The 24,485-nt window shown below is 44.8% G+C and overlaps 1 protein-coding gene and 1 long non-coding RNA gene across 37 annotated transcripts in view; one reads left to right on the top strand and one right to left on the bottom strand.

Annotated features, from left to right (window-relative positions):
* GIT2 (GIT ArfGAP 2) overlaps positions 1-24,239 on the top strand; it is a 52,361-nt gene extending 28,122 nt beyond the window's left edge. For 7 of the 36 annotated variants that reach the window (XM_045459160.1, XM_045459161.1, XM_045459158.1 and 4 more), the window contains 8 exons: positions 1,895-2,037; positions 4,115-4,264; positions 8,188-8,436; positions 10,031-10,120; positions 14,284-14,366; positions 14,952-15,140; positions 20,118-20,181; positions 20,897-24,239. In XM_045459160.1, coding sequence (XP_045315116.1) covers positions 1,895-2,037; positions 4,115-4,264; positions 8,188-8,436; positions 10,031-10,120; positions 14,284-14,366; positions 14,952-15,140; positions 20,118-20,181; positions 20,897-21,109 — 1,181 coding nt within the window. In that variant the 3' untranslated portion in view covers positions 21,110-24,239. Of the gene's footprint in view, positions 1-1,894; positions 2,038-4,114; positions 4,265-6,848; positions 7,626-8,187; positions 8,437-10,030; positions 10,121-14,283; positions 14,367-14,951; positions 15,141-20,117; positions 20,182-20,896 lie in introns of those variants that run through there. The other 29 variants (XM_045459166.1, XM_045459165.1, XM_045459164.1 and 26 more) reach the window with 14 other exon arrangements.
* On the bottom strand, positions 10,407-10,896 carry LOC123588337. Its single transcript, XR_006707814.1, has 2 exons — positions 10,783-10,896; positions 10,407-10,544 (listed from the first exon to the last, which is right to left on the bottom strand). It is a non-coding gene; the product is annotated as an uncharacterized LOC123588337 (long non-coding RNA).
* Positions 24,240-24,485: the final 246 nt, after the last annotated feature.

Genomic DNA, 24,485 nt, shown 5'->3' with positions numbered 1-24,485 from the left:
TCAAAATAAATAAATAAACATTAAATATAAATATATATTATATTAAACATCAATATAAATAAACACATATGTATATATTCAATGTTTATTTATTTTAGGGAGAGAGAGAAAGAGCATAAGTGAGGTGGGGGAGGGACAAGGACAGAGGAGCTGAAGCGGGCTTTACGCTGACCGCAGAGCCGATGTAGTGCTCAAACTCACAAACTGTGAGATCATAACCTGAGCCAAAGTCAGATGGTTAACTCACTGAGCCACCCAGGCGCTCGTAAAAAAAAAAAAAAAAAAAATATATATATATATATATATATATATATATATATATATATATATATATATATATATATTCTAAAGGTGCCTTTAAACAGAAACACACATAAAGTAAGGTTCTATATTGATTGGTTGACAGAAATGATGTGACCAGAGGCTGGCAGGAACCCAACCCTGTGTTTCCACAGAAACGATGGTCACTGGTTCAGGATTTGCTAATTTAGTCTACACAGCAACTTTCTTTTCTTTTTTTTTTAAAAATTTTTTTTTTCAACGTTTATTTATTTTTGGGACAGAGAGAGACAGAGCATGAATGGGGGAGGGGCAGAGAGAGAGGGAGACACAGAATTGGAAACAGGCTCCAGGCTCTGAGCCATCAGCCCAGAGCCCGACGCGGGGCTTGAACTCCCAGACCGCGAGATCGTGACCTGGCTGAAGTCGGACGCTTAACCAACTGCGCCACCCAGGCGCCCCTACACAGCAACTTTCTATACCATACCAACTGCTATTGATGAAATTGGCTCTTTATATGTATATGTTTAGGGAAAACTCTGGAAGGGTATAGACTAACATAGATCAATAGCTAGGAGTGATTACCATTATTCTTTATGGAGTATTGCCTCTTTTCTATTATTATTATTATTATATATATTTTTAGCTAGAGTGAGTGGGGTAGAGGGGTAAGGCGGTGGGGAGAGAGAGAGCGAGAGAGAAAGAGAGAGACAGAGAGAATCCTAAGCAGGCTCCACACTCAGCACAGAGCCCAACGCAGGACCATGGGATCATGACCTGAGCTGAAATTAGGAGTCAGACGCTCAACTGACTGAGCGACCCAGGCACCCCAGCATTGAGTATTGTTTCTGTAGTCAGATGATACATATATTTTAAATATTAATTTGAAAACTTAAAATTCCTTTTGAGTAACCATAATTTGTCACCCAGATACAAACCAGAAATAACACTGGAAATCAGAGGTCAGCTTGAGTTGACTGAGAGAAGTTGGAGAGGCTTGGATAATTTGTGAAATGTTTTATTCAAAGCGTGTTAGAGCCTGTGGAATCATCCCTGCTCCCCTGTAGGCCATACCTTCCTGGCATGGGTATGTGTGTCCACTGAGTTGTTTTCTCCTCTCTGGCAGTCAGCTGACTAAATGCCAGGAGCCTGTTCTTTGAGCACCAAGTTCACTAGGCTCCATTTTAACAGTTTCTTTTCCATGTCATTACCTTGTAAACAAGTTACAATTAAAATAGAATCACAGTTAATCTTATAGTAGTTACAGTGTTATTTCCATGAGTTGGAACTAAGCTCTGTGCTCTGTCTCCTGGAATAATGAGAAACTTGGGAGCCTGCCTTCTCAATCTGAGCAGCACTTTCCTAAACCACCTAATTAATTTACCCACATTTGCTAAGTGGCCTGCAGGGATGCTTAAATACCTCCATGCAGTTGATAGTAAGGCCCTTTCTGGTTGATAACCTCTGTGATTCCTGTTTTGGTGTGAATATAACATTGCTATTTCTGCCATTTTCTTTTAGTCTTTAAATGGCTAAACCCAAAAATCCTCCCAGTGGATTTTGGGGATAAAAGTTTTTTTAGGCCTGAAGAAAAGTTGTTTGTTTCTGTTGATAGACAACGTGGAGCTCATACTGAAAACAATCAGTAACCAGCACAGTGTCGAGAGTCAAGACAATGACCAGCCGGACTATGACAGTGTGGCCTCAGATGAAGACACGGATCTGGAACCTACTGCAAGCAAGGCAAATAGGCAGAAGGTGAGGCGACATGTTGCACACAGAAAGGAAGAACATGTTTCTTTCTGAAATCTTTGCTCCTGCAAAATCGCCTTATTTATCAACCACTGTGAAAAGTGCTCTGGAGGTACTGTTCGGCTTACTACTAACTTAGACCAGTGAGGTTAACAGGGGGTCCGTGTCTCTAAGTTCGTTGCGAAATCACAGCTTTAGTTGTGACTTTATAAAACTTGTGAGCAGGGACCAGTGCATTTTATTCTTCCGACAAATGTTTACTGAGTGACTTCTCTGGATAATACTCTCCCGAATGAGGCCTGGTCCCTTTCCTGTGAGGCTCTCCCTGCCTAGTTGCCTAGTAGGAGAGAGAACTGCTCTCAGTGGTACAAAGTGTCATAAGAAGCACAAACGGAAGCTGGGGGGTAGGGGTGTGTGAGGAGATGCAGCTTGTTGCTGAGGACAGGTGTCAGGGGAGGCTGTGTAAGTGGGGTGGCAGTTAATATATGCCTTAAAGGATGCACAGGGTTAGGCATGTGGAGAGGCAGAGAAGGGTGGTCTAGGCAGAGGGAAGGTGAAAGAGGGCATCTGGAGGAACCTGCTCATGTGTAGAGACAGCCAAAAACAAGTGGAACTCAGAGCTCCAGCAGAGGGCAGGGCTCATACCACAGAGGAATGTGACACCAGGCTGAAGAGTCCACACCTTGGCGGACAGCACAGAGCCCGAGAAGCTCTTAGGCAGGTGAGGAGGGCTAAGGTCAGCAGTTTGGGTTCCTCTCTTTTGGGAGTACTGTTCTCGGCGGGTCAGAGAGTGGAGGAAGATAAGAAACCCAGGTGGGGTACTGCTGGAGGTCCAGACAGGAGCTGACGTGGGCCGCCACGGGCCCGTGCTGAGAGAGTCTGGGTAGAAGGGAAGTCTTGGTAGCAGAGTAAACGTGGGCCCAGGGAGAAGCAGTAGAGGCCTGGCCGGTTCACCCACTGCTGAGTCACCAGGACCTTGCCCCAGATCTGGCCCACAGAGGGGCTCAGCAAACGTTTGAGAACAGGTGGACAGGAAGACAAATAAACAGTGATAAGATGGATGTGTGCAGTGGGGGTATGGACTTAAAGAGGATGTGTCCAGAGCTGTCCAGCTCACACGACTGTAAGAAGGGTGGATCCCCTGGCAGATGCAGGGGATGCGGAGGGGACAGCAGAGGTCACTTGCCCCATCTTATCCGCCTCTGTCCAGTGTCCCTGAAGCACCAGATTCAGTCAGAGCAAAAGCCAAAGTCATGACCAGATCCTACCAACTGGCTTCTTCCTCTCTGCCTTGCACACCCACGCCCTCTAGCTGAGCTCTGCTGCTGGCTAGAATGTTCCTCCTCCGGACAGTCACTCAACTACTGTCCTTCCACTTGACTAATGTCCTTCTGGCTGTTACTCATGTCTCACCTACCCAAAGGCTTATCCCACCTGCCTTATTAAAACGCACCCACTTCACCCCTACTTCTCTCCCCGGCCCCTTACCCTGCTCCATATTCTCTTTTCCACAGCACTTGTCATCTTCTGTCTCTCTCCCACTCTGCTGGGGTGCAAACACTGTGGAAGCAGGGATCTTTGTTTTCTCTTTTTACATATCCCAAGTCCCTAGAACACTGCCTGATGCTCAATACAGATTGGAATGAAGGAATTACTGAAAGAACGAATTTTTAAAAAGAAAAGGAGGGTACCTGGCTGGTTCAGTTGCATGTGACTCTTGATCTTGGGGTTGTGAGTTCGAGCCCCACATTGGGTGCAGAGATTACTTAAAACCTTTAAAGAAAAAGGAATGGGCAAGAGAAAGTCAGGCAGTACCAGAAAAATGCACTGAGAGAGTCATCGTCAGACTAGATTTAGGGCTGCACCTCCTGTTCTGTTAGAAAATATCGACTCTAGTATTTTTCAAGTATTACAGTAATTCTACCTTTATGTTTTATTTTTGCATTACTCCCTGAAGGCTTGATTTGGTTTGATTAACTTTGCAGTCCATCTGGCATGGTCAGACTTTAGAAATTCTTTAGCTGTGAGTCTTGAATGTTATCATCATCTCCGATTGTGAACATTTTCCCCAATTTATTTTTAGAGCCTAGATTCAGATTTATCAGATGGACCAGTCACTGTGCAGGAATTTATGGAGGTCAAAAACGCTCTAGTGGCTTCTGAGGCCAAGATACAACAGCTAATGAAGGTGAATAACAACTTGAGTGACGAGCTGAGAATTATGCAGAAAAAGGTAACATGTCAATAAATGCCAGGATGATTGACTCTTTAACCCTGTAGCATAAGGAAGAATCCCAGGCACGATGCTTGTGGGCAGAGGGGGAGAAAAGCAGTTATTGTAACAGACCTAAGAACCTTTGGCCAAGCTGTCTTTTTGGAAGCAGTGTGTATTTGGAGTTCAGACGAAGTGGTTTTGATGGGAAATAAATCCAGAGTGAATTTCCCAAGTAGTTGACACGTAATAACCTAGTTGCAGCCACCTTTGCACTACTCCGTGCTCCCTGGGAATCTGCATGCCCCTCCAGGGATGCAGTCCTTGCTGTTTATTGCTCCTTCTAAAGACTATTTACACCGTGAAGACAGAGCGGACAAAAGCCCTGGACAGGTGTCTGTGCTGACCAGCACTCCGTGCAGGGGCTGTCATCCCTGCTCACTCTTAGTCTCAGTTGTTACCCACCAGCTCCAGCAGCCCCATCCCACACCCCGCTCTGTTTTCCACCGGTACTTCTAATTTATGATGTCCTCAGAGCCTACAGCAGGGCCTGCCACAGAGTAGGCGCTCAGTAAATACAAGAAAACATTTTTCATGTGCGTGAGTGAGAGCTGTACAAATCCCATTTGTCTGGCATTTTCTCATTCACTCCTTTTTGGGAGAGTGAGAAATATATGAACATATTAATCTCTAAAAGGAGTGTGGCTAATAGTAGCAAGGAATATGCTTAAGAGGGGGGTTATGGACATAACTCTTTACGAGAAGGCTAAGAAAAGGAAGTTTTAAAAATTCTCAATTCTGTCCAAGACTTTGTGGGTGCTATTACCATCATTCAATTCTCTACGAGATGAGATTTTGTACGCTTCCCTTAAGCAGAAACAAAACAAAGTATGTGTCTGTGCCTTAATTCTGTCATTTGAAGAGTAGTGTTTCAGAATCATTATCAAGAACAGAGGACAAGGTTCGCTCCCTTTGTGATTGGGCCCTTTCCAGTGACGCTCCCTAAAGGAAGGCCAAAGAACTAAAAAGTCTGTCCCCTCTGCCTGTCAAGGACAGACACTGCAGTGCACTCTCACCTGGGGCTTGGTCTAGAATTCTTTTGATGTTGAGATCTAGACCTTTTTTTTTTTTTTTTTTTAGAAAAATGCTCCAAACCTACAATACTGCCTTAAGATCAACCAGATTTCTATCCAACACCTGTTCTGTGCCAGCTGGTGTGCAGCCATGAACAAGGCAGACCAAGAGCCCTTTTGCTGTGTAATCATAGAGGGCTTGCACTTCCTCTGTCTTTTCTGAAGTATTTTCTATTTAATGAATTATAGTTTGTCCCATTAACTGAACTAATAAATTTGTTGAGGTGACTCTTTCTGAAACATGCCGACTTTGCCAGTATAAATCAGTCTGCTAAGCATCACCTTTTTTCCATTTTCATTTTTTTTTTCTAAAATGCTCTTTTAGTATTTATAGAAGTCACCAGAGATAACCTCGTATCTTTGAAAACAAATGTCTTGAACCTTGAGAAATGCAGAGTGAAATTATTTGCCATTGCTCATGGATTATCTCCTCAATTCTTAGAAATGCTCTTGATTTCTGGAACTATTGAATTATCTGTAACTTTTCATTACCTGTTACACTCCTTCCAAACAAAAAGTATGATCTGATTCTTATTAAGATTGGCATCAATCAAATTTATTCTAGAACATCTCTCTAAATACAGAGGACTAAAATTTTTTGAAATCAAGACAAGGAACTTGTGCTCATCAAAACACATTCAAGTAAAATCCACGCTGGATGTTTTAGAGGCATGAAAAGCATTAAGATGAAGTTTCACGGGGCGCCTGGGTGGCGCAGTCGGTTAAGCGTCCGACTTCAGCCAGGTCACGATCTCGCGTCCGTGAGTTCGAGCCCCGCGTCAGGCTCTGGGCTGATGGCTCAGAGCCTGGAGCCTGTTTCCGATTCTGTGTCTCCCTCTCTCTCTGCCCCTCCCCCGTTCATGCTCTGTCTCTCTCTGTCCCAAAAATAAATAAACGTTGAAAAAAAAAAATTTTTTTTAAAAAAAGATGAAGTTTCACGTTTCAAGACCTTGTCTAAAAAACCCTAAGGGAAGGTTTTTACACAGACACATGACCAGACACCCCAGTTGCTCATCCAGAGGCATGTGTCTGTTCTCCTCACTCCCTGCACTGCATCCATTTCACTTTAGGATGGGGGCTCTCTAATAAATAGTTTGACAGGCACCTCATGCCTGCCTCTGTCCTGGAATGTAGGAATTTTCAGTGGCTGCTTATCACTTTGCAGCTGTTCTTTCTTTGGAAAACAAGTCGCAGATAGAAGTTATACCCTGAAAGCCTTTGTGGTATAGAAGCAATCTGTCTGCCATTCTTTAGTGGATCACATATAGAAAAAAACAAGAACTGAGGGGATTTCTGTGGCAGAAGCAGTAAGTCGGACTGTCACAAAAATTTGGCACTATGACTATAAAGTATGTAGAATTTGCTTATTTTGCAAAGATGTGTTGGTTTTGTTTCAAAGTTAGGTAAACGTTCTTGTGTATTTATAGTTGACAAAGTAGCATGATTTGTGTCTGATCTTTCATATTTAACAGTTGCTTGGAAAAGATGCTAATTAATGAAGAGGAGCAGCCACTATTGGTGTATTTTTCACAGATCGGTGCTTTCTAAATAAAAATTGAAAGTAACTCCTAACCCTGAATGGGCTTGCTATTGAGAAAGTAATGATCTTCTGGTGCAAATACATTTGCTTGCGGACTTAAGCCTTGGCCCTGGTGGGGAATTTGGTCAGAGTTTACAGTCTCTGTCAAAGAGTAGACAGCTGAACTTACACCACCCCCAGCTTATAAAGTGTCATGGAAGATGAAGGAGCACCAGAGAGGAAGGACACTGTGCAGGACTGGACTCAGTTAATTGTGTTTGAAATGCCAGACGCTAAGGAGTGACACGATTCCTTGCTGACCCCCTAACTCTAATTCATCAAACACCATGAAGCAGCCTGCATGTGAGGAATGGAAAGAGCAATCAGGGTCTCCAAGTGACAGCCTCTAACTAAAGTAGGGTGGTGCCAGGCACATTAGAGTGTTTAAAGCTGACACTGCCATGGTCGCGTTTTTGAGTGACAAAAGCCAAAGGAGAGCGAGGCCAGGTGTCCCGGCCCTGGCGGAAAGATGACCGATCACCAGAGGGAAGCACGCGTGCTACGTGGAGCATTCAGACGAAGATGTTAACGTAGTTCGATAGGCCTCCAGTTTTCTTCGTGATATGTTAATATAGCAAACGTACCGTGATTCAGTTCCCTCTCTTTTTTAAAAGTGCTAAATTGTTTGGAATATCAAGAGTATTCTGCAATAAAAATTTATTGATCCTAATTTTCCTTGTTGGCTTTTTGGGAAGCAGTAGCTCATCTGATTTTTCATAAGCTGAACTTCACTGTCTTTCTTGCTTTGCAAAGCAACCCTGGTTATCTCTGTGCTGCTTCCATGGTGTCTGCTGGCATTTTTGGCATTTGCAAATCGCTCAGGAATCATTTGAAAAGCGAGTTACCTAAGTGACGTCACGTCTTAATGATCTCAAACTCTTGCTTGAAACAGCCTAAGAACACTCCAGAATACAGCTTGCCCACAAACATTTCCCAGGCCCACCATGACCAGTTTTGAAGTAGTTAGACATTTCGTTTTTAAAAAGTCCAAACTGCAACTTTGCCACAATGAGAAACTAAGCTGTTTAATTTGCTGAAGTGATGAAGTGAGTTGATTGCGTGTCGCTCATTCTAGGAGAAAGAGTTCTCGTTTGTAGTTGCTGTAACTTTCGACCCAGCTAGCCGTTACTGTTCTTACTGTTTAAAGCTGGTAGTTGTATGCGTTTACTTGGTGTTTGCTTTTTCTGCTTGCTGTAGAAAAACACCGTCCCACTGCCAAACATTTCTTTCAGCTTCAAACACTCCAGAGTGAAAATTCGAACCTCAGGAAACAGGCCACAACCAATATATATCAGGTGCAAACTGGTTCTGAGTACACAGACACTTCCAACCACTCTTCCTTAAAGCGACGTCCGTCTGCCCGGGGCAGTAGGCCCATGTCCATGTACGAGACGGGATCAGGTCAGAAACCATATCTCCCAATGGGAGAAGTGAACCACCCCGAAGAGAGCAGGACGAGACTCCAGCCTTTCCCCGCGCACGTAAGTAACACCACTGGCGCTTCTGCTGTTCACTCTCTGTCCATCCTGACCGTTGCTTTCTCTCTTCTGAACCAGCACATCCCCGTGTCTCTGCTTTGCCAAACTAGGCTAGGAGATTTATCCTTGTGTTTGCTGTATTAACATGTCAACAGATGCTTGTATTCCCACAAGCAGAGAGGGCCGTTGGCTGAAAGTTTCCCAACAAAGTTTGGGACTCTGGCTCTTGTTCAGCTCCTCTCCCTCTGCTCTCCCTCATATCCATAATATCTTTCCCAGCCAGCCAGTCCTGGAACGTTCTTTGTGACAAGCTTCCTTCCCCACTTCTAAAAACAAAAACAAATTATGAAGGTCACCAGCAAAAGTGCTGTCTTCTTTGAGGTAGACAGGCACTTGCCCCTTTATGAAATGGAGCCCTTAGAATTCAAGGTGCTTCTCTGCTCCTCCCGGTGGGCGGGTCTGGAAGCCTCCGGGCCTCCGCAGCCTCTCCGCGTGTGGTCAGCCTGCCTGCTTAACTTCTGCACCCCCTTGTCCCCTTGGTGGAGAAAATGTGGCTTTGTCATTTCACACAAATGAAATGTAAAAACTCTACACTGGTTTTACAAGGATTGTATTCCAAAGATTGTGTTCCGTAACAGGCTGCTAACAATCTTATTTTACAGTGGGATGAGTATTGTGTCGTGAGGTTTTCAAATATTACATCTGTCTTGGATTATTTTTTAAAAACCCATGTTTTGACAGGACGCTATAGACATTGGGAACTTCTGTTTTTTCAGAGAGTAGTCTTTATCGTTTCGAATGTGAAAGTTACTATTCCTTCAAATTTTATAGGGGTTTTCAAAAAATTCTCAGAGTAAGTGCAGAGTAAAGGATATGGTCTAGTAAATTAAACCCTAGTTTAATTTTGTCAAGCTTTAGTGTGGTAAAATTTCAGTGATGTTATATTGTAATTAGGACTCCTTTATTTCAAGTTTTTAAGTTGTTTGGACCAAAACATTCTAAGGCAATTGATTTGATACATTTGGTGTCATGGAAATGCCATTGAACTAACGGAAGAATCTTATATTTGTTTAGCTAAAAACAAAAGTTAGGAAAAGCCACTTTGTCAGTTTTCATAGTATACTTTTTTACTTTAGAAACACTTAGAATGTGATGTCACTTTATTGCAAAAGTTCTGTGTCTGTATTGAAGAGTAGATTTGTAACATAAACCAACTTAACCGTTTATATAGTTTCTCATTTCCTGTATGTCCTGATTAAAAACCAAATACTTGTTTAGGCTATCCATTAAAAAAAACTATTGACAAAATTCATAAATTATGCTAGGTGTTCTCTTTTCTCTTATAGAAAAGTAGCTTTATAAATTCTGAGTAATTTCTGGGAGGTATCTCACTAAAGGAGTAAACATTTCTGGGACCTGTCATCAGCTAACATGGCAGTCAGCCTGCCTGTCACAGAAATTTCAGCACTGATCTCATGTAGTGAGTTGCTGTTTAGGATTCTTTGACCAGGAAACCCCAGGCTGAAGCCAGGGTAGGTGGTAGGGATTTTTGTTTGTTTTGTATTTTCCCCGAGCGTGTTTCTTTTTCCCCTTCCAGATCGGGAGGAGTGCGCTTGTGACCTCCTCTTCGTCTCTGCCTTCCTTCCCCTCCACACTTTCCTGGTCGAGGGATGAAAGCGCCCGAAGGGTTAAGTACACTCTGACCTGTCTGCTCTCTGGAGGAGGGGCAGTGCTCCTGGGCGCTTTGTGCTTCCCCTGGCCCTCCTGTCCCTCCACTAACTGCCCTTCTGTCCTGCATGAGGCAGTGCTCACCCCGGTGTCTCAGCACAGTGGCGCGCGGGCACACGCACACGCGCATGTCTGTCCAAAGCGGTCTCCCTTTGGTCTAACCCAACGTTGCTCAGTTTCCCTTAATATTTAACAGTGTTTGCAGTTCACCCTATAACATTTATTTGAAACATACGGTCTTTTTAAACCTTCAGAAAATTAGCTGGCTGCTGGTTAAATATTGTAGCAAGGCAAACATGTCAAATTTGTCCAGAGCAACAGTTATCAGATATTTGGACCAACTGAAACACTAAGACATCATCGTGCTTTTTTTTTTTTTTAACCTGTTGCATTTTTTTTTTTAATTTTTTTTTTTTTAACGTTTATTTATTTTTGAGACAGAGAGAGACAGAGCATGAACGGGGGAGGGGCAGAGAGAGGGAGACACAGAATCGGAAGCAGGCTCCAGGCTCTGAGCCATCAGCCCAGAGCCCGACGCGGGTCTCGAACTCACAGACCGTGAGATCGTGACCTGAGCTGAAGTCGGACGCTTAACCGACTGAGCCACCCAGGCGCCCCAACCTGTTGCATTTTTTATGTGAATGCCATTCCTGACGTACCCAGGTGTTGCAGTCCCTGTGTCCTACATCAGGATTGCAACATGTGGCAGCATTGGAGGTGTAGGCGGCTGTTAGTATGAAGCTGTTCACTTGCTGAGTTGGTCAGGGCCAGCTTGCTGATGTGTAATTTACATTCTCAGTAACCACACATGATTCAGGTAAGCTCCTTTTAGAGTAGGCAGACAGCAGTGTCTATTAAGCACCTCCTCCACACCCAGCCTCTTGGTAAGTCAAAGGGTCCTAGGGACTCCCTGCTCCCAAAGGCACCATCAGTTTAAAAAATCCTTTCCTGGGCCACCTGACTGGCTCAGTTGGAAAAGCGTGGGACTCTTGATCTCAAGAGTCCTGAATTTGAGCCCCACGTTGGGTGTAGAGACTACTTAAATTTAAAAGAAAAAAAAAAAAAAACTTAAAAAAAAATCCCTTTCCTGCACAGAGTGCATGATGGTAAGCTGGGATCGTGGTGGAGAGAGCATATGCTTTGATGGCCTGAGTTCAGGTCATGGCTCTTTCTTTCTTTAATAGAAGGATAGTGTAACCAATCCTAGAGGAGGGAAGGTGGCTGTGCGTGAGGAGCTACCCTCACAGATAGGGTGGGGTTTGCACTGGGCCTTTTTCCATTCCCTCCATATCAGTAGGAATGACAGAGTGGTTCTTTCCCACTGCAGGTGCCATATGGCTCATCGGGGCCCTTTGGGGCTCTTTTCCGCACTTGGAGGTAGTCTGTTGAAAAGCATTCTTGATGTACAATACTGAGTCTTGGCAGTTCTGAACTGCGATGTTTTTATTATGGTTTTTTTTGGTTAAACTAAATAGAAATGAAACCTCTCCTTTGAAATTTTGTTAGTAAGAGTCAAGTAGACCTCTTTTGCCCACTGGGAGATTTGTCTTTTAAAAAGTCTGTCATCTTTGGTAGTTTTGAGAATCCTTGCAAGGACTGCTTGCTGAGACAGTGTTTTATACAAGATTAACAGTTACATCATTGAAACTGATAATCTTGATTATTCCTGACTGCTTCTTTATGAGTTTAGGTATTTATGGCATGTCTGTATTCAGAGACAACTGCACATCTGTTCAGTAAACTGAACCAGCACCAGCTAGAAGGTAACTTTTCTACTAACAGCTTTGAGAGAGCAGCACTTTGAACTAATAGGTCTTGATCTTAGCTCTGCATGTGTACAGTAATTTTCATAAAATTAAATGCTGGCTAATTTGAAATCCTGTCCTGTGCTTTTGTTTGACAACGATGAAAGACTGAATCCGTAAGTAACTGATTTCTTGGATGGTTACTGCCATATGTTGTTTTCTGTGCTTGAGGAACGTTTCCTGAGTACTTTTATTAGATATATGAGTTGTTACTCTTCTAAAATGTTTAAATGAGACCTGGTGCTTTTGTTAATCGTGGGGTAATGCATTTGATTTGTAATTATCACATTTACCTCAAGGAAAGCAAAAAGATTGATTATAAAAATGTGAGATTCTCTGGGTTTAATTCTGTTTTCTAGATATTTCCACTGGAGCAGCTCTGGATGAATTTTCTAGAATAATTATTTAAGTGCAAGTTTTTTACATTTCATTTATGTATGTGTGTGCATGTGTGTGTGTGCAGACACACGCACACACATACACTCATCCTTGTATGTGCATATATAAAAACTAAAGGAAAAGAAATTTAAAGATTAAGCATTCCCTGTGAAAGGTAAGATGGGGTATTTTTGTTTGCTTGTTTTGGGGGAGCTTTTTTTAGATCACCTCTGGAAGAGCCAGCTGTCCCCATTCCCTGCACTAGGTACAGTGCCTAGCTTTGGTCTTCCAGCTACACTTGTAGTGGTCAGTAACTCACTGATAGATTCATAAGGCCAGGTCAGAATAAGGCAGCGGTTGAAGTAGAACTGCTTACTGGTAGTAAACACAGGGATCTGGAAGGTTGTAGATTTTATAGAACTCAGCTTTACAGACTCTCTTATGGCACCAAGCCAGTATTTTAAATCATTTGCCAGATGCGTTTGAGTGGGAGAAGTATGAGTTCATGTTGAATTTTAGGAGCCTAGCAAGTATCTTATCTTAGAGTGGCTAGGACCAAATAGAGCCCTCAGAAAAGTGGGAAAACCTCAGCCCACAGAAGAAGGGAGCCCTTGCCCTGGGAGGAGAAAGAGAGGCTATTGGGGAGAGTAAAGCAAAATGTGGTGTGAATAAGGAGTCTTTCTCCACTCTGGGGCTGACGGTCTTGCCTGTCTGCATCCGGCCTTCAGAGGGCCAAGCAGCATTACCAGTAAGGAGCAAATAATTGGACCTTATATAGACTCTTAAAACTGGCCAATTCTGTGGTAGCCATTTTTTTTGGATGAAGCTACAAGGTCTCCATAGGTTTAAACAAGGGTCTTAGTTTACAGCTGTATCTTTAGCCACATTTTATTGCATCATTGATAAAATTCCTTAGTCACATGATTAACTTGGATTAAATTCAGGTATAAAGGTGGAAATCGCTCATATTTGTATTTTGCAAGGTAATCAGGTTAGGTTTTGAATCAGCTTCCACTGACACCTGTTCTAGATGAAGAACTTCTCAAGCACTATGGATAAAATAAATACTGAGGGGAAATTATGTTTATTAAACACTCCAGAACTAACATAGTCTCCTTCAGAGAAATGTGTTCCCCTTCAAATTCTGTCACCCTGGAAGGCCCTGTACTTTGCCATGCTGCCATTTGCCCAAAACATTTTTAGGATCCCTCTTTTGAATCTGTGCACCATTTTTTTGATCTCCACAGTTGCATCAGATATTTATATTCTAAGAGATAGATTTTTTTGGGAAACATAAAAGTGGTTGGAGACCAAGTGTCGTGCCGGGTTAACCCATTTTGGTTCACAAACGACATGCAGCAGTAAGTTAATAGTGCTGGTTTTCTTGTGTGGCGAGCCCTAAATGTTTGGAATGGTGACAGTCGTCAGGGTGCAAGGCATGGAATAGTGGAGGTGGTAGGAGACAGGACCTAGGTTCTCGCTGCTGGGTTTCTGCTGACTCTGTGGCACTGGCTTTGTCCCCCAGCTCTTTGGCCCTTCATTTTCTCATCTGGTATTAGAGTAGATAATCTACAGCTGGCTTCCGGTGCTGGCGGTCTCTGGATACGTAAGCGCTGGCCTGTGCATTATATTATAGTTAAACTCCATATTCCTTAGAGAACCAAACATGGGTGTTGCCTTGCATGTCTGTGTTAGTTTATACCAAGGATCTGTTTATGGAGTTGCCACTGAGCTAAGAAGAAAATGGTACCAAGAAAAAAAGAAACCATTTCTGGGTCTACTATTCATCTTTTACTAAATTTTCAATAAAGGGTTGGCTCCTGGCCCAAGTGAGATCTGGGCCACAAAGGCCCCGTGGCCTAACAGGCAATGATTCCTAGGCAAGGCTCCCAGATGTCTTGTGCTCAAAACTAACGGGTGTTGCCTTTTTCTCTCTCAGGCATCCAGGCTGGAGAAGCAGAACAGCACGCCTGAAAGTGACTATGACAACACCCCCAATGACACAGACCCGGACGACACAGGGTACAGCTGTGGGAGGACTGCCCTGGGGCGGGCTCTCAAACCTGAGACCTAGTGGCCATGCTTAGGGGATGCGATTCATCCCCCACGTGTCTCCACTCTGTGTTCAGACCCATAAGGTCATGAAATATGGACGCGTAAGTTCATAGTCCAACCTCTTATCCCATATTACCCCAGGGGCCTGTTCTTTTACTGGCCGGTCACAGACCGTCTCTGAGTGTCTATAGGGTGCTTAAAATCGGTATCTTAAGTCAATATCAGGTCGCGTTCTATGCTTATACCCCAAGGGATGAGCTGGATTAGGGATGGCTTAATGACAGCACCTCCTCCCTGCTGCCATCTTTACCCTTTCTCCAGGAGTCATAATTTCCAGCCCCGTGGTAGAATGAAACAGCCGCCCCGTGAGCTGTGGCTGCCTGTTGTTGACACAGCCTCACCGTGAGTCCCCTGCAAGACAGGATAAAGGAAACCACAAGACACAAGAGCAGCCAGCTCATGCAGCAGCAGATGCACATGCAGTGGCTCCTACAAGCAGAGCAGCAGCTCATGAGCACCTGTCACAGCAGGCCACTTCTTTAATGTTGGCAGGTCAGGCAGAAAAGGAAGGCAGAGGAGTGTGGTGTGGCAAGGTGATGGCTCAGTACCAGATACGGCAGAACCCCACGCAGCCCCAAGCCCCATCCTCCCCAGCACGGAAGACGTCATCCGGAAAACTGAACAGATCACCAAAAACATACAGGAGCTCCTACGAGCAGCTCAAGAAAATAAACACGACAGGTAAGGAGGTTTGAAAATCCTGCCTGGAAAAATGGACATGCTTTGCAAGAGAGGCTGCTCCATTAGGAACAGGGATTTTTTTTTTTTTCCCCCAATATACTGATTTTTTTTTTTTTTTTTTTAAGATTTTTTGAAAATTCAGGTTTACACAACAGGCTTAAGAACAGATTTGTAGATTTGGATGGTGAGTTTTTTTTAACATGATGTTTTCAATTTTCTGCATTCTTACGAAGGGCTCTGGAAGCAGATGCCTCTAGAAGTAAAATTGCAGCATGGTTGGGGTAGTGATATTGCTGGTGCTGGATGGTGAGGGGCAAGAAGCTGCTCCTTAGGGCTTGCCGTTGATTCTTCCAGCCACTGTGCTCCCTGTGTGTGCCCTTGCTAGAGTTGAGTTGGCTGGCATAAAAGGTATCTTTTTTTTTTTTTTTTTTCTTAGTGTTTATTTTTGAGAGAGAGAGAGAAAGAGCATGAGTGGGGGAGGGGCAGAGAGAGAGGGAGACACAGAAGCTGAAGCAGGTTCCAGGCTCTGAGCTGCCAGCACAGAGCCTGACGTGGGGCTTGAACTCACAAACCATGAGATTGTGACCTAAGCCGAAGCCAGACACTTAACCGACTGAGCCACCCAGGCGCCCCTGGCATAAAAGGTATCTTGGCATGAACTTGATTTCTTAGGCCTCCCTCGTGTGCATGTATGTGTGTTCATGCGTGTACGCGGGCATAAACATCTAAGAAACAAGTGGTTTACAAATAACAATTGACCTAATCGTCACCTGCGCTCCTGAAATGAGATTCATCTTATTCTGAGCAGAACCATATCCTGCAAAGTTATTTCTTCCGGTGGAGAAGGGACTGGCTCTTGTTCCAGCTCATCTTTTTGTTCCTTGAGCACGGGTTCTCTGAGAACTAGTGGTGGGTCGTTAACTGTCCTGAGCAGTGTCCTAGTTTCACATGGCCAGCCGCATCTGGACACACTCATGAAGCATTTAACATCCTCCCATTGGGTTTAAGAAAGCAGCAGAGGTCCGTCGAAACCCCAGAACGATCTCACTGTTTTCCGTAGGTCAGTAAAGTTTAGTGCTCGGGTGAAGAGCTCCTTTGCGTGCAGTGCAGTCACAGAAGTTATTCAGGGGACACGGGTACTGCTCCTCCTTGGTCCTCTCTGTTCTCTCCTTCCACATAAAGATGGGCCAGAATCTTTTGCCTTCTCTGTGTTCCCAGTATCGCCAGGCTAGACTGCCCTGCTCTCCCCCTTTCCCTTTTTTCTCTGCAGTTCTGACTTTCCCTAATGTCACTGTTTCCTACTTGGTGAGAAAGGAGCAGTCTGTGTTCAGTGAAGGATGAGCGTTTGTCCTCCTGGATGGACTGCTGGAGGGTCCTCAGAGGTCCATGGGAATTAGGCGGCTGTTTATCTCCCTCCTTCCCAGGCAGCCTCTTTATCACACACTGCTCCTCCCCATCCCCCGCACTCCACAAGCTGCCGGTGCTTACCAGTTGACAACAGATTTACTTTAGTTCACAAGTACCATGCTTGTATTTCAGACAAACAAAAAAATATGTTTACATTGCATTGTCAAAAATAGAAACATCTGCCTGGAGGCCATTTCTGTCCTCAACCGAAAGATATACGGTGCTTGGCACAATTGGGGAAGTTCCCCCCCCCCCCCACACCTTTTTTTTTTTTTAAGATGTACAAATCCATGCAAAAACATGAAGATCTGATTTTTTTAAGACCCTGAGAGGATGATGCAGAGTTTAATCATTAGTTCACTCTTTTTAGTTTAAATCAGAATTGACCTAGAGAATTTATGTTTTACGAATTGCTCACTGCTTTACTGAAGTCTATGGTTACTTAACATGTGCGAGACACTTTCATTTATAACTCTGAGTTGTACTGATTAAACCCACGCCTTTTCCTCCTATTTTCTCCTCTTGTTTATCTGTCACCTGTGCTCACTCTGAGTAGACCAGCAGCCCATGCGGGCACACTCAGGCTTTGCCCCTGTCCCTTGAGCCTAGCAAGCTGCCCACAGTCCCCGCTTTCTCTGAGTCTGGTGTCCACCCTGAGCTTACAGCCCCACTCCTGGTCCGTCTCTGTCTCTCTCGCATACACACACATGCACACACTATTAGACCTCACACTATGCACACAAGCCTTCTTTGAGGAAAGATAAGAGCTGGAAGTTGTGAACATGAACTTTCTCCTTAATCTGTGCATGCTTGCTTTTGTGGTTCATTGAGGACATCCTAAAGTATTTCATACTGAGTGAGTTTTGGGGAGGTATCCTTAGGAAAAGCAAGGCGTCCCTGCTTCTGTGCAGCAAGGGGAAGGTTGAATTCTATTTTGGAGTCAAAATGAAGATGTTAACCAGCGTTAATGTATTTTTCATGGGCATGTTAGTTTAAGCAACATTTAGGCCTGAATCAGTGGCTGCTATAACAGGGTCTTTTTCTGAGCATTTGTGTGACCAGATGGGTTGTTGCCCCTTCATATTTACAAGTGAAATAACCCCTTCTGTGTGGGCCATTTTGTTACTATGTGGTGTGTAGTTCTAATTGCTTGCAAAGGTATAAGTCAGGATTCCCCATTTGAAAGTATTTTGGGATAATATAAACCACTTTCTGGAAATGTAATGATTTAACTAAAACATAGCCAGTCTTAATTAAAACAGTTTTGTTTTTTTTTTTTCAATTTTTTTAAACGTTTATTTGTTTTTGAGAGACAGAGAGAGTGTGAGCTGGGGAGGGGCAGAGAAAGAGGGAGACAGAATCCAAAGCAGGCTCCAGGCTCCGAGCTGTCAGCACAGAGCCTGACACGGGGCTCAAACTCACTGACCTCGAGATCATGACCTGAGCCGAAGTTGGATTCTCAACCAACTGAGCCACCCAGACGCCCCAGTCTTAATTGAAATAGTTTTGAGACTAGATCTTTTACAAAGATGAAGTACAGAGGTGCCTATGACAGTCTTTAAGCAGAAGCTAACTTCATGACTTAAAAAATGGGGAAAGAATGTTAGTTGTTAGGCTGGATGCTGAACAGGATTTGGTTCCATCTTGGAGGGGGAATTTTTAAACAGCCACATGGGTGCTTGTGGAAGGCCAAACCTGAATATTTGCACTGTATTTCCTAACATGCCACCAACAGGCTACCAGAGAGCTTTTCCCATATCGCATTTCCCTTTTGGGCTCTGTGGGTCAGCTCTCCCAGAAACAAAACCCAAGCCTGGGTGGCAGTATGCTGTCTCAGAACTGTTGCTCAGTCCCATCTTCAGTCTGTCTTTTCTCTGCAGTAGTAGTTTGTAAAACATACTACTCAGGGCAGAAGCCTAACATTTTTAAGGCGCAGGAAACTAGCCTCATATGTCGCATGTTACAATATCAAGAATAAGAATCCTGAATGAAACCGAAGTCTCCATCCTTCCAGTTCCCATCACCTGAGAAGTCAGAATCACCAGTCACGAGTGGAAAGAGGCTTGCTATAAAGAAAGACGTAAATCTGTTGTGTCTCTGATCCCAGGAGAGGACTGTGGTGTGTCAGTGAGAGGCCCAGGCCCAGGTGCTGGACAGCCGGGTTTGAGCTCATCTCTCTCTCACCAGTGGTGGGACCTTGGGCAAGTTCTCTCCTTCTCCAGGCCTCAGTTTGCTCATTTGAAAAATGGGTGTGTTAATAATACCAGCCTCATAGGGCCGTTGGGAGGAGCACAGGAGTCTCCACAAAGTGCTGAGAACAGAGTTGGCACTCCCTCAGTGTTCCTGAAGACTCAGCTCTCAGACTGTCATCTAGGGGGCCCCTAGGAGGCCAGGCGGCCTGGTGGAAAGGATGAGGACAGGCAGAGCCAATGCTCTTTGTCTTCTTAGAGCTCGTGAAGCGAGCAGAGAGAGTGCCGGCTGTGTTCATGGCTGCCTGTTACAAACAGTCATGGCAGCTTCATGAGAAAGTAGGTAAGTGTCTGATCCAGTATAAGAACTGACTCAGTGTTTTCTCTTTACCCAAAGTAAAGCTTTCAATTCCCTAATGGTTGAGATGCATTTGAATAGAAGGAATTTAGAAGTGTCTGTCAGTTTTAACCAACATGTGGGTGTTGAGGTGTAGGCTCTGGCTGTAATTTAAAAAAAAAATTTTTTTTTTAAATTAGTTTTCTTTATTTTTGAGAGGCAGAGAGAGACAGAGCATGTGTGGGGGAGGAGCAGAGAGAGAGGGAGACACAGAATCCGAAGCATGCTCCAGGCTCCCGGCTGTCAGCACAGAGCCCAACACAGGGCTCAAACCCATAAACCGTGAGATCATGACCTGAGCCAAAGTCGGACACTCAACCAATTGAGCCATCCAGGTGCCCCAAGCTCCAGTTGTAATTTTAAGAAATGTTTTCCAGTCCTTTATTTTTAAGTTCTGTGGCCTGTGCATGGGAATCCTTGTTTGTCTTTCAAGAAATTAAGGAGATGAAGCACCTGAAAAACAAATGACCTACTGGAGGAAGTGTGAATATCTTTTTTTTTTTTTTAACGTTTATTTATTTTTGAGACAGAGAGCATGAATGGGGGAGGGTCAGAGAGAGAGGGAGACACAGAATCTGAAACAGGCTCCAGGCTCTGAGCGGTCAGCACAGAGCCCGACGCGGGGCTCGAACTCACGGACCGTGAGATCATGACCTGAGCTGAAGTCGGACGCTTAACCGACTGAGCCACCCAGGCGCCCCGGAAGTGTGAATATCTTTATAGACTGACTGTTCTGTGGCTTCCCCTAACTAGTCATGTATGTCACCTACGTCCCATGTGTGGAGACTTTTTATCAGAATGAATGAACTTTGGAGAAAGGGTGTGGACCCTGCTTCTTTTGGGGTGACATCCACAGTGGGCTGTCTGCGGCCTCAGCCCCTTTGTGGGGGACCCACGAAGAATGGAACCCATTCTAGCCCCAGGTACTCTCTGTCTCTGCGTTATTTCTGCTGTCTTTGAATAACCTCTTCAATATTCTTGCAGTTATATTCCCTGCTCAGAGAGGATACACGTAGCTGTTACTGAAATGGCAGCATTATTCCCCAAAGTAAGTCACTTCCTACTTGGTTCAGATCCCTTTTTCTTTTCATGTTTATTTATTTTGAGAGAGAGAGAGAGAGTGGGCGAGCAGGGGAGGGACAGAGAGAGGGAGAGAGAGAATCCCAGGCAGGCTCTGCGCTGTCATTGCAGAGCCCGACGTGGGGCTCAATCTCCTGAACCAGGAGATCATGAACCGAACCGAAATCAAGAGCTGGATGCTTAACCGACTGAGCCACCCAGGCACCCCAGTCGGTTCAGACCCTTTTAAATGAACTGAAAGAAATTTTCTCAGGACCTCTTATATTAACCTCTTTGTAGCATATGTTTTAAATATGCAAACATGGGAATAATTTTGTCCTACACGGATCTTGGTTTTAATAAGAATGTGTGAGCACCATGCTAAAGGCAAAGCACTAATAGGTTAAAATGGTGTCTGGAATATTTCATCCAAGTGGATTAACATGGTCAAAAGCCACCTCCGAATAGGATATCCTACTAAATTGACACTGCATGCACTTTGACCTTTGAGTGCAAGCACGTGGGCATCTCGCACGCTGTGGGCCGGGCAGCTTGCTGTGTCCCTTGCGCTACCTCTGGGGAAGGGCGTGACAGAACTGCCGTTTGCTGTGGAACAGCTTGAGCTGTCTTCACAAGAAGGCTCGTCCCCGCTCTCGGGCGTCCAGCCTGCAGTTCACGGCAGATGACTGTGTTCTTCCGTTTAGAAACCCAAGTCTGACACGGTGAGGACTTCCCTGCGCTTGCTGACGTCCAGCGCCTACCGACTTCAGTCAGAGTGCAAGAAGACCCTCCCGGGGGACGCCGGCCCGCCCACGGACATCCAGCTGGTCACACAGCAGGTCATCCAGTGCGCGTACGACATTGCCAAGGCCGCCAAGCAGCTGGTCACCATCACCACCAAAGAGAACAACAACTGAGCAGCTCGGCGCCAGCCCTCCTATTTTCTAGGCTTTTTAAAAGTCCAGTTTCAAATGCAGACGTGGAATTCTGGCAGTTTTTACAGAAACAGACATTCAATGAAAGTTTAAAACTGTTTTTAAGAAACTCAGTATTATTTTTGCATGTTTTCTAACAAAACTTTTGACTATTAATTTAACCCACTTGCCTTATTTTGTGCCTGTCTGCCAGTTTCCTCTCCAGTGTTCTGTTGTGCTGTCCGTGACTGTTGTTGAGTTGATGGTCATAGTCATTCAAAAGCATAGCTTCATTGTTTCGAGTTTGTTAGAACTTTTCCATCCCTTTAAAACTGCCCGTCTAGGGTTAAAACTATAAATGAGATTTTTAGTGAAACATTTTCTGGAGAGAATTGGGTTAAAAAAAAAAAAATTCCACCTCATCTGTTCCCTACCAAGCATTGTGCAATAAGCGAGTTTTTCCACCCTAGTGCAGGAATCTTTAAGTTTAGGGTGTTTCCAAACATGGATGTAGAGAAAGGACTTTGCCACTCTCTAAAAGTAGCGTAACAGTCTCACTTGGAAACAGTGGGCTGCTCCATTTGTTTTACCTGTTCTGTCTTGGTAGACGTTCTTTTATTTGATGTTTCTGTCTTGATCTTCTGTCTCTATTTTGCTATCCGCCTGAAGTCTCCGTGGTGCCAGATAAGTACTCATCCCCCACGTCACGTGTCCTGTGGCCCTGTCCAGGTGGGAGTGCTGCCACATCATCACGCGTGGCTCAGGGCTCTGCCTTCCCACAGGAAACCAGATGTGTCATTCCAGACATGCGGCAAGGAGGAGCCACGTCCCACAAGCCATAACTTACTCTGTGCCACCCCATTCAGATACCACTGCCATAAACCATGGGAAGAGAAATTAGCTGCTCCCTGACGTGGTAACATATCTCTTCCCCAGAACTCGATTACTCCTTTAACCACGAAAGCTTCGTCACATGGCCTGTTTGGTAAATCTCATCACCTTTAAGGACTTCTCGTAAGGTAAGGTGTCTGCGGTCATCTGAGTTTGTTTCTCCTCCATTGTCTCGCTGGTACTTAAAAATGAGACATCCTCTTTCATGAATTCCTTAGAGAGTGTGCTCTAGCTGACCACCGGCTATCCCAAAGCCACAAAAGCACAGGTTTAAGTTCTGGAACAAACTGACGTTGGTTTTTAAGCTACTGAAGAAAAGACCTTTCTTGTTCTGAATGCTAAAGCATGTTCCTGCCCCCGCTTATTGCGGCAGTTGCGTGGGTGTGGCTCAGACCCTGACCTAGACCAGAGGGGCCAGGCAGCATTGATGGAGATGAATGAAGTGAGCCAGGTGTAGAGCAGGGGCGGAGGACAGTCAGGGAGCAACGGTGCACCTGATGGGGACAGCAGTTCCCCGGCCTCACCCAGGCTGCCTTGTGGAAAAGTGGGCCCGAGCTGGCCGGAGCTTTGATTTTTTAAGAGACTCCAAAAACATGGATATTATTTGTGCCATTCCTCTGTTTATAAATGTTGGTGACTAAACATTCTCAGAGCACACGTGCGGGGGAACTGTGACCTCCAGGCTGCCAGCTCACAGCCTCTGCCCAGGGGTCCTGTCAGCTGCAGTATGAGGTCGCACCTGGTTTACCTCCGAGCCTTACCTGTAACGTGGCCACCCCTACCCTGTGTTAAGTTGCTTTGAGTCCTCATCTTACCCATGTATTCTGTCCCGTAGTGCTCATACACGTGAAGAAGTCAAAGTAATCACAGTTGCCTAAATACGTGCTAAATAAGCCTGTGTTTTCACAGAACTGTTTGATTCACAAACATCTTTATAGCTTGACCGTATGCTGTCATGAAGGAAGCACCGTGATGGTGTTTGGTTTACTAAGGCCCAGCGTGTGGATGCTTTTGCCAGATTTTGCTACACTGAGTAGCGCGGGGAAAGGGTCCACATCTCCAAAAGACTCATCCACTTTTCTGCACAATCCTAAGTGCCATGTTCCTGTTGGATGCTGAGGGGATGCCTTCTACCTTAAATTAAGTTCGAGCCCCATCTGATAACCTTTGCTGCATGCTGCACATACTTAGCTGTCCCTTCTCTTTCTTGCACACACCTGCCCTCATGTTGGGCCCATGCAGGGGCCTCGGGGAAGCCCGGTGGCAGTCCTGGGCTGGTGCCTCGGCCTCCCAGGGAGGGCGGGCTTCTAAATAATGAGTTGTCTGCGGTGGGTGCAGTGGCGTCTTCACTGGAACACTCAAGGACTGGTGATGGAGGGCCTTGTCTCTGTGTCCCTAGACAAAGTCCAAGAGTGTGGGACCCAGAAAGCATCTCCGATTGTAAGAGCGGCGCAGACGTTTGCTCTGTCAACCCACAGTGCCAACGCCCCGAAGGAAGTTCTAGGTGGAGTGACGTGCATGACAGAGGGGCTGCCAGCCTCCCTTCGGTGCCCTGAACACTTTCTTACCTCTTCTGAGACCCAGTTCTGTTGTCTGAACGGCTGTTCACCATCTTTTGCACGTGTGTCCCGTAGCCTTGCACTAACGTCTGCGTTCTCTAAGGTCACTCGTCACTCTTAGTTCTCAAATCTTCCTCCCGCCCGAGCCGAGAGGACGGAGGTGCACTTTATGAAACTGGCGCTTGCTGAAGAGGAGACCGCTCCGCCCTGAAGCTCCTTTAGCTGAAGTCCTCCTCTGCCTCAGAACGCAAATAGTTCTTATTTGCCAAAGAACAGGGAATCGGGCCCAAAGATCAAATGCGGCATTTCATAAAATTGGAAGTGTAGACGCGCACCTCGGGAGCTGTTACCCCATGCCTCCAGGGATTGATGCTGCGGAACCAAGAGTGAGGCTAGCATGTGTCTGTCCACAGAGGCTGTGAGCTCCCCAATCATAGAATGTTCCTTCTTTCCTTGTCCCGGTGAAAGGCACCCCTTTTTTTTTTTTTTACAAAAGAAAATGCTGCATAGGAAAAACGAAATGCCTTTTGTTCAGATGTGTTTTATCCATGTCACTCGTTATTCTGTACTTTTTGTGTTTATTGTACATTCTATTCCTGTAATTATTGTACAACCCTGTAAGCGTTGTAAAATCGTTTTGGAATTTGTGCCTGCTAGTTATGCAATAAACAGGCTCTATAGTGTCTTTGTGGTAATTCTGTTCACGTCAATGAGGTGATGTTTCCAGATACTCTGTCAAAGTTTCAAGAAAGTTCTCCCATAACCTAATCTTTAATGAGACAGTAGTGAATATTTTTCTACCCGGGGGACTCTTATGAGTTTACAGGAATTACGACCTTTTTCCTCCTTGTGCTTATCAGGTAGCTTTTTTTTTTTTTTAATTTTTTTTTTTAATGTTTATTTATTTTTTTTTTTAATTTTTTTTTTTC

The sequence above is a fragment of the Leopardus geoffroyi genome, chromosome D3, assembly GCF_018350155.1.
Source record: "Leopardus geoffroyi isolate Oge1 chromosome D3, O.geoffroyi_Oge1_pat1.0, whole genome shotgun sequence".
In the NCBI taxonomy this organism is placed as follows: domain Eukaryota; kingdom Metazoa; phylum Chordata; class Mammalia; order Carnivora; family Felidae; genus Leopardus; species Leopardus geoffroyi.
The sequence above is the reverse complement of the archived record's forward strand: the minus strand, read 5'-3'. Positions and strand labels throughout refer to the sequence as shown.